Genomic DNA, 14,048 nt, shown 5'->3' with positions numbered 1-14,048 from the left:
AAACAAAACTTACTAAATCAGTTTAAAATTTAACAAACCTCATCCAACTCCCCTACATCTCCCTCACTCCTGTTATCATCCGGCTGGTTGGTGTTCTGGCAAGAGTGACAGTTCCCACAAACAGAAATACGCTTGACGCCTTGCTTTTCACAGCAGCACCTGAGAGTGTCACAGTCCCGTGCGCAGTCACAGCTGACAAACTTCAGGAGGTAGTGCAGTGGGATCTGTTGTAGGGACTGGTGCATAACCTTGTTTCCTTGTTTCCATCCATACACTCAGACCGTCACCACGGTCTTCCCTTGAATGAAGCCATTCTTCCGCCTATCCTCGAGAGTCAGAGGTGGGCAAAGTACACAACTTCCTTACTTGAGTGAAAGTACAGATACTACTGGTCAAATATTACTCCGTTACAAGTAAAAGTTGTAAAGACCGATTTTTACTGAAGTAAAAGTACAGAAGTTCTTGTTTTTAAAAGTACTTAAGTATTATACGTAAAAAGTAAATGTCAATGCATTGTTTTATTATTGTTGCATTGTTGTGTGTAATACAGTACCTTATGCCTCTGAATCTATGCCTTCCCTCATATCAATATCACATTTATTTCTAGAACACAGTTCCAGTAGTGGGATTGAATATGAGATTGAATAAGTGCACTCAATAACGTCCACAATGGTTTCGGACACCCAAATGGCTGCTTGGCCAAACTCAACGTTGAAAATGAAAATCAAGTTGATGTCAGAATCCAACGCCTGATTGACCTTAATCTCCAACGTTGGACAGACGGGTTGACGTCAGAAACCAACATCAGTCGAGTTCTGACGTCAACCCGACTTTCATTTCCAACCAAAATGCAACCCTTGCAACCAAAATCATCCCCATACTTTCTACTCAAGGACCTTGACAGGAATGTCATGGAGTAAAAAGTATGATATTTGTCTTTCGAATGTAGTGAAGTAAAATGTTTCCAGAAAAAATAATACTCAAGTAAAGTACAGATACTCAAGTAAATGTACTTTGTTACTGTCCACCTCTGCTCGAGATGTAATATCAACAATGTCAGGTGACTGACCTCAGGGGTTGGCTCTATAACATCCAGGTGAGACAACCCCTTCCTCTTGCCTTTCTCGCCTCATCTGAGACCGACGCGGTAGAGCAAAGTTTTGATTACAGGAGAGATTAGTTCCAATCCGTCATGTTTTTGTGCAGGTGCTTCACGTCCCTGAGGATTGCGGTGGTTTTCTCATTTAAATATCTTGGTCCAATGTTACCCTTAGCAGTTTCCGAAGGGTAAAGATCGTCTCTCCCAAGCGGAGGGCCAAATCTGGCACCCAAGACCAGAGATACTACAACTTTGGGTATGGCCTTTGCTCAGTCCCTCTCTAAAGACTTAGATGAAGCTGTATTGAGGATGATAAATAGTTCTAAGGCACCATCTACGTGGAGTAACTACTCTAGCAAGTGGCGAATATTCTAGACATGATGTCACGATCGACAACTAGATCCGGCCAAGAGTGACACCAGTTTGGTTCTTCGTTTTCTTCAGTCATTGATGGATTCGGGGAAATCAGTTAATCCCATAAAGGTCTACATTGCAGCCATCTCCCACTTTCATGTTAGTGGATGGTGCAAATATTGGCAAACACCAAAGGTTTGCACAGCGTTTACGCCCAGGGAGAATTATGAGATCACCAGCTTGGGACCTTTCTATTGGCTTACACTCACTGGCCAAAGCACCTTTTGAACCTTTTCGATCTCAAGTTCTCGACATGGAAGATAGTCTTCCTCCTGGCGATATGTTCAGCCAAGAGAGTTGGTGAATTGCACGCATTATCAGTCAGTGAAGAATGCTTGAGATGGAAAAAAATGTTTTTTTCTCTGGCCAAACCCGTCATTTCCACCCAAGGTCCTTAAGCCTAGTACAGTAAATCAGGTAATTGAGCTTGATGCTTTCCATCCAGATCCCCTTTGTTCGGATGCAGGGTTGGATAGTTTTTCCTCTATGTCTTATTAGAGCATTGCACACATACATTGAGCGTACTCATCAATTGTGGCAAGACGTTTGCTGGCAAACCTGTGTCTAAGGAACGATTGTCTCATTGGATAGTGGATACAATTTCACAAGCTTATGTCAACCAAAATCTACCCATCCCTGGTGATCTGGTTGCTCACTCTACCAGGAGCATGGCTACTTTCTAGGCGGCACTCACTCTCAGACATCTGTGCTGCAGCCTCTTGGAGCAGCCCATGCACGCTCACGAGATTTTATAAGATTAATGTGGCAAATCCGAATTCTTTGGGGTCTGCTGTTTTATCTGTGGCTAAATAGACAGGGGAGGGACCCTGGTGGTATAAGTCATCCAAGGGAAGACCGTGGTGAGTGAGGTTGAAATAGATCGTAAGTTATGTCCATAACTATGGATCTATGAGGCAGAACGATGACTGTCACCATCTCATGTCACTCGGGATGAACTGGGGCGTTCCAGGCAAGAGGAAGGGATTGGCTCTCCTGGATGTTATATAGCGAACCCCTAAGGTCAGTCACATGACATTGTTGATATTAGGTCTCGAGGACAGGCGGAAGAATGGCGTCATTCAAGGGAAGACCGTGTTGACGGTCATCGTTCGGTCTCATAGATCCATAGTTATGGACATAACTTACGTTTTAAGGAGAAAATACTCAATGGTGTTGACATATGAATTTACACATAGTTTGTCTTAAAGCATATTACAAACACCACAGACATATAAACAACGATTAAACACTGTGAGAAATGTATTGCTCACTGTTAGTTAATATTAGTTATGCGTTTTATGCTCACATGGGAGTTCATTGTAAATTGTTACCGAAATGTTATGTGCAGAAACCAAGTGTAATTAATCAATGCTAAGTGCTGAAACTCATTAATCATTAATTAATAACCCATAATCCAGCCCTGAATTGGGAACTTTTAATATTGGTACCAATTCACAGCCTAAGTAAAGCATATCAACACCAGTCTTTACCCAGAAACCCCTAAACTGACCAGACTTATCAGCCCAATATGCAATTGCCAATAAAGAATTCTTAATTTTTGGTGTTATATTGTAGATTTCTTTTATTTGCCATTATTTGTTTGGTGTAACAATGTTTTGGCAATTCTGTATGTCAACATAATAATGGCAATTAAGTACAAAATTGTACTTAAGTACCTTAATTAACTGTAGAAAAAAAAAATGTATATAAAAACAAGCCTGGTCTCATACTTAAGTATTCGTAAGTAACATTTACAAAAATGTACTTTTGGTATGTTTAGATAGGTGCTAAAATATATAATATGTTCAATGTATTTTATGGTTTATCTTTTCTTTTTTTTTTTGGTTGAGAAAAACCACAGCATATTCATTAAATGTCTTATATGTCCCACAGCAAACATAATAAATATTGGATGGCAATTAATGGTTAAAAGAAATGTTATTCATTTTAAGACTTTTATTTTTAAATGAAATGTTATGATTTCAAATGAAGTAAATCAGTCATGAGCCTTAACCTGCACTTAATTATTCTGTTATTCAATTCTGCATGTAATTATCAATTATTTTCTGTGCGTTTGCTAAAACGTCTCTTTCTAACAATAAATAAAATGGAAATCAGTTGTTCATGCCTGTGTGTCAGCTCAAGACCTTGCACTATCTATTTATGGAAATATGAATTTAACAAAATTATAATTTTTCCACATAAATGCAGTTCTAAAACACTGAATTAAAAAGAAAAGAAAGACAATATTGATATTGGTAACGCATTTATTCTTGAGAAGGAATATAAAAAGAACAGTGGATTTGAAGGATGCGACTGGAGAAAAAGAAAAACAGGCTAATTTTGGCGTCTCAGTCTTTCCTGAGTGGCACGATCTCTTCTCGAATGCCTTCCTTGGTGATGATGCAGATCTTGAGAGCATCTCCTGTGTAGACGTCCCTCTCGGCGGCCGAGATGAAGACGTCCTTCACCAGCTGAACGGCCTTCTCCTGGCTCAGCGGGAGATGCTCCACGTTCTCCATGTTCTTGAAGCCGATCTGAGCACAAGAGGAAATATTTCAAGCCTTCAAGAAGGAACGGTAACGTTTTCATGACGAATAAGCACATTTTTCAAATACTGACACGATATATAAACAAATGCAAATTCAATATTCCACAGCTCAATATTTAAAAAAATTATAAAAATGTCAAAATGCTGAATTGTCCTGAAAACGATCTTCATTTTACTTAAAATAATTCATGCCTCAAAATAGCTTGAATGTAACTCTACACCCTTTAATGAATATGGAAATTAGCCCCACCTCCACTCACTCACAGCAGATCCAATTACCTGATCCATTCATACACACATGTTTGAAGCAGAAACTGATTCAGAAGAGTGAATTATACAGGCTCGTCTACAAGTCCATGTATCAGAATGCATTTTATGTACCGCTCTCTGCAAAGTTGGACACATAACGCTAATTAATATGACTAGCCTTTGGCTTGACTACTTTATCAAACAGCTAATAATGTGTTGCTAATGTTACATAAACCATGTTCCCATTCGCATCTCAGAGTCAGACAAATCAGTGTGGTGAAAATCAAGTTTTTAATGTTGTTTAGATGTCAATGTGGTGTTTTTAATGTGCTTTCAAATTAAAAAAAATTGCAAATTCATAAATCGACACCATTGCTGAGTATTTTCTCCTTAAAACTGCAGTGAACCAAAAACAGTCTCAAAAACATGGTTTGAAATCCCCCCGGTTACATACATCACAAACATGTAACCAATCCCATCAACGTGTGGGCGGGGCTTATCTCCACTGACTCTCTATGGGTTTAAAAGCGTTTCCGTGGACGCTGAGTTTTAAAGGCAGCTGTCTGACTCTGAGATGCGAATGGGAACATGGTTTGTGTAACATTAGCAACTCATTATTAGCTGTTTGATAATGTATTCAAGCCAAAGGCTAATCATATTAATTACCATCATATGTCTGACGTTGTAGAGCTAGAGAGCGATACAAAACACACATTAGCATTCTGATACATGGACTTGTAGACGAGCCTGTACGACTCACTCTTCCACTTCTTCTGAAGGAATATTTCCACTTCTGTAGTGTTTCCTACAGTTGAGCGAATGGATCAGGTCAATCGAGCTGCTGTGATTGAGTGGAGGCGGGGCTAATTTGCATATTCATGGATGTAGTTACATTTAAGCTATATATATATATATATATATATATATATATATATATATATATATATATATATTAGGGCTGGGGGAATTAACGCGTTAATCTTTGCGATTAATTTGAAATGTTTAACGCGTTAAAAAAAATTAACGCATTTAACGCAGCACACTTTTTTCTGCCTCGTTTTAATGATTTCCTGTTGCGGCTGCTATTGAAAAGGCCGTCCCGCCCCTCCGTGTTCGGCGATCACGTTTCATTCTCGCGCAGCTTTCATGAGCTGGTCTTTTCCGCTCCGTGTGTGCGCCGCGCTGTGTTCCGCGTGTGTGTGTGTCGGCGCGCTCTGTCGTTAACGGCCCAGCGGCGCGCTCTCCGTTCCGTGTGTGTGTGTGTGTGTGTGTGTGTGTGTGTGTCGGCAGCTCTAACGGCCCAGCGGCGCGCTCTCCGTTCCGTGTATGTGTGTGTGTCACGTGTGTGTGTCGGCGGCTCTGTCGACAACGGCCCAAACGCTTCAATCATGTACCGAGCACTGGAAAAGTAAAGTCCACTCAAATAACGAGAAATTCTGTTTGCTGAGCTGGTATAGCCATGCTGGGCAGCAATGGTAAAATTACCTGCTCTGATTACATGCTCTGGTAATAATAGCTTTGTAGGACTATATTTTATTTTGATAATTAGTTAAAAAATAATAATAATCTGTTAAATTGATTATGTTGATTGATTATTGAAAAAAATATATTGATATTGATGTTTAATATAGGGCTATTTTCTGTTCCTTTTTTTTCCCTGTGTTGTTTAATTAGGTGATTCTGAGTTAAAAGGAATAGTTCACTTTAAAATTAAAATTCTGTCATCACTCACCCTCATGTTGTTTTAAACCTGTATGAATTTCTTTCTTCTGCTGAACACAAAGGAAGATATTTAGAAGAATGTCAGTAATCATACAGTTTCTGGGTCCCATTGTCTTCCATAGTAGGACAAATATATACTATGGAAGTCAATGGTACCAGAAACTGTCTGATTACTGACATTCTTCTAAATATCTTCCTTTGTGTTCAGCAGAAGAAAGAAATTCATACAGGTTTAAAACAACATGAGGGTGAGTGATGACAGAATTTTAATTTTAAAGTGAACTATTCCTTTAAATATTGATGATTACAAGCTTGGGGGAAACGCAATTAATTGCAATTAATTACAGAAATTGTGCAATTAATTAGTTAATTTTTTTTAATCGATTCCCAGCCCTAATATATATATATAAGGAATATATATATTAAGGAAATTATTTTAACAGGGAAAAAAAAGGTTAAATGTGTTATTTTGATGATCAAAGATGAGTTTTAAGGGATAAAATTATTTACTGCAGGGAGGAAAATTAGAATTTCTTTCTTTTGATTTTTGATATGACCTATTTAGGTGTTTGTATAATTATCTATTATTGACACTTGAATAACAGCCACGGGTCGTGAGCTATAAGAATAACAAAGTGCAGTAAACGGTAAAACTATTTGCGCTACAAACCAATGTGTTTTGTGTTACAAAACATTAACATATTATAAGAAATAGCAGTTTGCATTGCAATATCAAGCAGAATATTTATGTCCTGTTATGTGCAGCTAAAATAACTGGAATTGACCCATCGCAGGGAGTTTGATTGACAGATGATCTGGACCAATCATAATCCGCCATCCGCCATTTTTGTCCGACAAATCAGTCAGGAGAGTTATTATAATAACGTTGGATGGATCTGAACTTGAATAACGGAGTGTACTGACGTCTTTCCGCGTATAAAACAACATTCCTTCTGATGTTCATTCATGTTTATTTGATGCTATAAATGAACTAGAAGGACGAGATGATCGGTTCACAAGCGGCTTTAACTGACCGATCTGTCAGACACATTAAAGAGCCCACATTATGGGCACATTATTGTTTAAATTTCTTTTAAAAATGACCAAATTTGAAAGTTGAGACTTTGTTTCATATCTAAAGTAACCTGGTCTGTCCTGTCTCAGTGTGTTGTCAGTGTCCTCTCTCCTCCGCGATGTGTTATTCACTGTGTGAGAACATGGTGTGTGTGTGTGAAAGAAGCGTGGCTTGTCAGACATAGCAACAGTAACTAATGGGGGCGGGTCTTTGCGAACGGTCAAACGAATGACACTGGAAGACTTGCTTCATTTACATGTCGGCGTCACTCTCTCTGTGAAGATCAGGTGGACAGACACTCGACCAGCCGTCCCTGAACGCTCTTACCTGGTTGTCCAGAAGAGGCTGCAGCATTGCACTCGCTGATCCTCCTGCTTTATAACAGTCTCTCTGGTACGAACCGACTGGATCAAAACTATAAACGGCACCTCGACCTGGAATGAAAAAAAAAAACAGACTGGCTATTGAAAGACAATCCCGTTTATTAAGGCAAAAGCATTGTTTTTCATGCACTGGCCAATTTTGTGATTTTGGCCTAATTTGAATGTAGTTTCAGACTAGTGGAAGTAAAACATCCAAAATACACTTTTATGTAATATTTTTTATTGCACTATCTATTTGCATCTGTAAATTTCAACGTTTGAGTCAGAAATCTCCACTTTAGCGGCACTTACACACACCAAACTTTACAGGCTTATTCCTATCTGTATTCTGGAGGTTCATTCATATATCATTCCCCTGATTTATAGAACATTTTACTCCTAAAAACATAGTGGAAATGTATTTGTTTTCTGGCTGTTGACAGAACTTTCTGAAAAAAAAAAAAAAAAAGTGAAGGTCCAAAATCCACTTTAACTGGAACAAAATCAAACTGATCCTGGCTTTACCCAATGCGCAGATGTGGGTTTAGGAAATCTATGCAAGCTAGTGGATATTTAATTATTTAATGCCTCATTGTATATTCAAACATAACATAGCAGAAACTTGTCATACAAAATAATGTATGCAATACTTTATGTAATCAATCAAATAAGATATTGTGGTGATATCTATTAGTACATTTTTTACCCTATTCACCTGAGGCGTCTTGCCTTGACAAAACGGTAACTCTTTACAATAAGGTTCATTAGTTAACTTAATGTATAAACTAACATGAACTAACAATGAGCAATACATTTGTTACAGTATTTGGTTACACTTTATTTTAAGGTGTCATTGTTACAGTGTAATTATATATAGGCCTGTCACGATAACAAATTTTGCTGGACGATAAATTGTCCAAGAAATTATCGCGATAAACGATAATATTGTCGTTCTGAGACCATTTTCATTTAATATAATTATAATGGCATAATAATGCAGGTACACCTTTTCAACGATCTATAAACTTTTATTTCTAAAGAATATTAAACATTGAAAACGGAAAACATTTTAAATATCCAAAAAAATGAACAAAACAACCAAAAACAATGAAAGCAATGGACTCTTAGTGTCTGTTAACAAAATAAATGTATGTTAATATATAAAATGAAACAAAATTGCACTTCAAAAAATATTAAACATTAGGCTTTAGACATTATTAAATGGTGATACATTCCATAACAGGCAAAACTGACAGTTAGGACCTTTGTAAACAAATAAAAAAAAGCCTCAACAAGCCATATCGCACAATTTTGCACTGTTACTCCTGTTACTTTGTCCTCCTGTTACTTTGTCAAGTGATTGTGTACTGTCGGGAAGACGGAGACGCACTTTATTGCGTGTGTATGCTACGCACTGAAAATACTTGGTTAGGATTAGGGGTGAGGAGTGCGTGCGTATTACACGCCATAAAGAGCGTATCATATGCACGCAAAAACTATTTTTGGCGTATAAATGGCACGAGAAATAACATTCGTGGTATAGATATGCATTTTCATGTGATCGGGCTCGCTGTCGCAACTCACAACTAGCGTCTTCTCTCTCTCCCGGCAGTAGCCGCAAACAGTCCCGCCTTTCCCACACAAAGACCATGTGACTGACAAGTGCCGCGCCGCCGCCTCCCCACACAAAGACCATGCAACTGACAACAAGAGGGTTCACTCCTCCTATACGCTAAAGAACCGAGAGTGGTCATCCAGTCTCTTTGGTAGAGAGAGAGAGACGAGGAAAACAAACAAGCATGCAAATGGAATTATCGCGGCCGGAAAAATTATCGAGCTCATTTTTTTTATCGTGCGATTAATCGACTTATCGACTATCGCGACAGGCCTAATTATATATTTAAGTACTGAGTAATATTAATTAAGTGCATGTACTTACTATAGGGTTCGGGTAGGATTAGGGTTTGGTTGAGGGTTAGTTGCATGTAATTATGCATAGTTAATTGTTAATACTATTATAAGTACATGTAACAAATGTAACAAGGACACTGTAAAATAAAGTGTTACCCAGTATTTATTAATCTGTGATAATGTTAGTTAATAAAAATACAGCCATGCATGTTAGTTCACAGTGCATTAACTAATGCTAAACTTTGATTTTAATAACGTATTAGTAAATGTTGAAATTAATATTAACTAAGATTAATTAATTCTGTAGAAGTATTGTTCATTCTTAGTTCATGTTAACTGAGGTATTTACTAATGCTATGTGTTACCAATAAAAGAGTGTATGATAAACTCAATCACACATTTCAGAGCCTGAGAAAGACCAGCTTCGACCCGCTGACACACACTCACCCTCCTCATCCAGACCCCCGATGATGTTGTACACGTAGTAAGGGAAGAAGCGCCGGCCGTACAGAATGGTGGACAGCATGGCTGCGATGGCTCCACTGGTCATGCCCTTATTATTGGAGTGCTTGTACATCTATACGGGAAAGAAACATAAAAACACTCATTTCTGTGCCATACTGTTAGTGCTGACTGAACATGATCTGACCAGAACATACTATGGCATTTTCCATTTTCCTTTCTAGGTTGTGTTTGTCAGACGCACCTTCAGTCTCGCCTCAATGATTTTGGTTAGCGTCAAGCAGTCGCCATGGAAACCACTGCAGCCAATCACTGTAGTGTCTGTCCTGTGTGGGAATGAACGAGAGATCGGGTTCTTCAGCCGTCTGATCTTTATCTGGAAACTCTCCATACAGATACAGCTCAATCAAAGCACTGGAAGTCACATGTTGTGTCGGGTGGAAACCTTGTATTTCTATATTTCATGTTTTTGTTTTAGATAAATCATTACTAATGGTCATCCTTTATGTCTGTCTGTGGGTTTTGCAAATATTTAACCAATGAAAAGAATTAAAAAGAGCTTGTGGCTAAACCTCGTAACTCCATTGGATTCTCGAACTGTCAGTCAAACATCATAGCTCCGCCCACTTCTATCATGAATTAAGTGCTGTGTGAAATTCTCAGAAATGTGCAGCCTTGTAACTCCATATGAGCTTAATTTTGATAATATAATTCCACATGCAAGTGTCTGACCATATATAAAGCCACAATATCAACTTTGACAATGCAGTATTTAATTATTGTATAAATACTGTGTTTTTTCCATTTGAATTTGAATTTATTTATTTATTTATTTAGATGGGACAGTGCATATTCATGAACCAAAGTTGAACGTAAATATGCCGGATTTAGCACAATGCCAATTTCCATCCGTAGTCCCAAACATCTACAAATACAAACCAAAAAAACAAACAAACAACATACATATCAACAAATATACAAAATATACTGTATTTCCTGAAAAGTAGCATTTTTGGAGATACGAGTTTCCCGCACGACAGCGACGATAAAGAAATATTCACTATTTATATTTGCTTCCTAAAGGGAGTGTAATCAATCAGTTTCACTAGTTTAACACTTTATGTAGATTTGTATTTTGAAGCTTTATTAAAACACCTCAGATTTAAACTTCAGTAAAGTCTGAAGGTTTGTTTGCTTGGTTAACTCCATTTGAAAGAATAGATTCTGACACAAACATGTGACGTTCACAGATGTTTCCACATGGCATTCGTCACTCCTTGATTATCTTTAATTAAATGACTGTATTTTATTTTACTGTGCAATAAAGAGTGGTAAAAATACTGATGTGTAGGCTATATAAGTGTCACTACATATGATCAGAAAGTTAATAGAGATAGTATTGTGTGTGAGAGATTCGTGTGCGAACTCACAGTTTGTAGCATTTGGGGGAGTCTCTGCTGTGGATGCTGTACCCCTCACTCAAACGCGTGTCCGACGCCACGAGAGCGAAGTCTTCGCCAGCCACCGCCAGCACGGTCCTGAGGAGAGATTCAGCGACACACACAGGGTTTAACACAACAGAGTTACACTCTTTAACATTTATAGTACAGGTACAGAAAAATATCCATATGTAAAACTTTATCATTTGGCGTAAGTCGACTTGCCGGATACTTTAGTCGCTAAAGTTTTAAATATGGATATTTTTCTTACGCTTCACTTCAGAAGGCCTTTATTAACCCATGGAGAGCCGTGTCGAGCACTTTTATCACGGATCGATGCGCTTTGATGGACTTCCAAAGACAGACACCCATTCACTGTCATTATAAAGCTTGGAGGAGTCAGGACATTTTTTAACATAACTCTGATTGTATTCTTCTGAAAGAAGGAAGTCGTATACACCTAGGATGACTTCAGGATGAGTAAATCATGGGCTAATTTTCTTTTTTTGGGTGAACTATCCCTTTAAAGCTGCAGTCCGTAACTTTTGGTGCTCTAGCGGTTAATAAACAAAACTGTCTTGCGGAAGAACATTGTGCGCAGAGCTACTTCTCTCGGTTTATGTCTATGGGCAGCTGTGCGACCCGAACCAGTCTAAGATAGTCCCAATATAAACACTTAGGCTATTATAGTTATAGCCTATAACTTATAGGTGTACCTTAGTGATTTAGGATAAAGCAAAAACAGAGTTTGAAAAATGGATTCATGATGTACTCGTTCATTACATAAATTCTGATAAAAAAAAAAAAGTTATGGACTGCAGCTATATATATATATATATATATATATATATATATATATATATGAAGAGTTCAGATGCAAAAGCCTCTAAGTAATTTTCTTCTAGAATGATCATTTTTATCAGGCTCGTATATTTAAGTTCAGTAATTTCACTTAAATGGCAATGCAAATTACCTATTAATTGTCATTTAAGTGAAATCACTTAACCTAAATATACAAGCTTTAAAAAAATGATCATTCTAGTAGAAAATTTCAGATGGCACTTTTGCATCTGAACTCTTCATATATATATATATATATATATATATATATATATATATATATATATATATATATATAGTGTTGTTGGGTGTAATGCATTACTAAGTGACTAATTACAGTAATTTAGTTACTTTTCCCTTGAAAAAGTAATGTAATTTACTTACAATTACTTCTGATGTAATTGCACTAAATACTGCATAGACTATAGAACCGTTTTATATAAAGCAATAGGGGATTTAACATCAAACTTTCACATCTGATCATGTTAAAATGTGTTTTAATGTAACTTTCTCTCTTTAAAAGGGTTAGTTCACCCAAAAATGAAAATTAGCCTGTGTCATCTTTCTGAAGCGTCAAACTGGTGGTTGCGTCGAGTGTCAATGGAGGGACAGAAATCTCTCAGATTTCATTAAAGAACATCTTCATTTGTGTTTCAAAGATGAGTGAAAGACTTACGGGTGGGATCGATGTGAGAGTGAGTAAATGATGACAGAATATTCATTTTTGGATGAACTATCCCTTTAAATACTTTTGGTCAGTTCAAGAATAATGTATACAATTTTCTATTATTAATCTGAAAGAATTAAAAGCGCTGCAGTTTCATGTCTATCCTGGTATTGTTCAACTGGCCGAGGTTGATATGGGATGTCAAGTAATGCAATAGCTACATGTCAGAAAGAGTAATCAGAACAGTAATCTACTTACACTGTTGATTAGTAGCTAGTAATTAAGTTAATTGATTAGGTTTTTAGAGAAACATATCCAACACTGTATGTATGTGTGAGTATATGTATATATTCCATAATAATAATTCTTATTTCGCCAATGAAATTAACCCGCAGAAATCATCATATTATATTATAACATCATATCATTAGTGCAGATATCAGCAGTTTTGACTAATATTTGTGACTTTGAAAGTGTAAATCTGAATCAGTTGCTTTTATTGTCCGTCAAATGCGGCAGTTTTGATAGTGAAAGTAAAAAAGCACACGCTTCATACCAACTTATTATTTATCATTGCGACTGAATTTAACTATAGAATGCCAGGCTTAATATATGAATAAAGTAACATAAACAGGAATCACTAGATAGACTTTCTGAAGAGTGTGTAAGAGGAGTTGTGCAGTGAAGTGAACTGTCATGATCGGCGCGCGAGGAAGATGAAGATAAGGCAGAACATCCATCTTACCCTCCGTTGAAAGCATAAGGAGAGAATTTATGCTCCACTGGCCCAGAGTAGTGATAATCCTTCATCTTTCCATTATCACCATAAGCTTGAGAAGAAATCATGATGAAGCTCCCTCACAAAAACTCGCTGTATCACCGCAATATGGCCACCGGAAGTTGACAGGTCCTGGTTTCCTGTGCGCTTACGTCACAGAGTTTGTAGTCCATGCTAGCTAGCTTATAGCGCCGTCTGCTGGTAGCCTCGATTATTCACAGGTGCTGCTGTGTAATTTGAAGCATATAAGTCAAATGTTTTCATTATAATTGTTTAGTCAGTTGTTTATAACCTATTGACACGTAAAACAAGTTCCCGGTGTCTTTCATTGCGCTCAAGTTCAAAGGGACAAGAAAAGTAGGCTATCCCTTGTCAAAAAATCCTATTGGAATGAGTGAATGATCATGAATGAGTGAATTAATGAATGAGTACAGGTATCTAGTGGCTACACCATAGTTTTATAGATGATTTTCTTTATT

At 37.4% G+C, this 14,048-nt stretch overlaps 1 protein-coding gene across 1 annotated transcript; it reads right to left on the bottom strand.

Annotated features, from left to right (window-relative positions):
• Positions 1 to 3,766: 3,766 nt before the first annotated feature.
• On the bottom strand, positions 3,767 to 13,726 carry psmb1 (proteasome 20S subunit beta 1). Its single transcript, XM_081350687.1, has 6 exons — positions 13,537 to 13,726; positions 11,276 to 11,383; positions 10,090 to 10,171; positions 9,831 to 9,960; positions 7,438 to 7,544; positions 3,767 to 4,050 (listed from the first exon to the last, which is right to left on the bottom strand). The coding sequence occupies exons 1-6, from the start codon at positions 13,635 to 13,637 to the stop codon at positions 3,865 to 3,867; spliced, it is 714 nt and encodes a 237-aa protein (XP_081206813.1). The 5' UTR covers positions 13,638 to 13,726; the 3' UTR covers positions 3,767 to 3,864.
• Between the last annotated feature and the right edge of the window lie 322 nt (positions 13,727 to 14,048).

This window comes from Scardinius erythrophthalmus (genome assembly GCF_964197995.2).
Source record: "Scardinius erythrophthalmus genome assembly, chromosome: 21".
NCBI classification, from domain to species: domain Eukaryota; kingdom Metazoa; phylum Chordata; class Actinopteri; order Cypriniformes; family Leuciscidae; genus Scardinius; species Scardinius erythrophthalmus.
Note: the sequence above shows the minus strand (reverse complement) of the source record. Positions and strands in the feature narration are given on the sequence as shown.

Excerpts from the sequence above, each read along its gene's own strand:
- psmb1 (XM_081350687.1), bottom strand. The coding sequence starts at position 13,637 with ATGATTTCTTCTCAAGCTTATGGTGATAATGGAAAGATGAAGGATTAT. Across the intron at positions 11,384-13,536 it reads CCTTATGCTTTCAACGGAGG|GACCGTGCTGGCGGTGGCTG; the intron begins GTAAGATGGATG and ends ATCTCTCCTCAG. Across the intron at positions 10,172-11,275 it reads TCCCCCAAATGCTACAAACT|GACAGACACTACAGTGATTG; the intron begins GTGAGTTCGCAC and ends ATTCCCACACAG.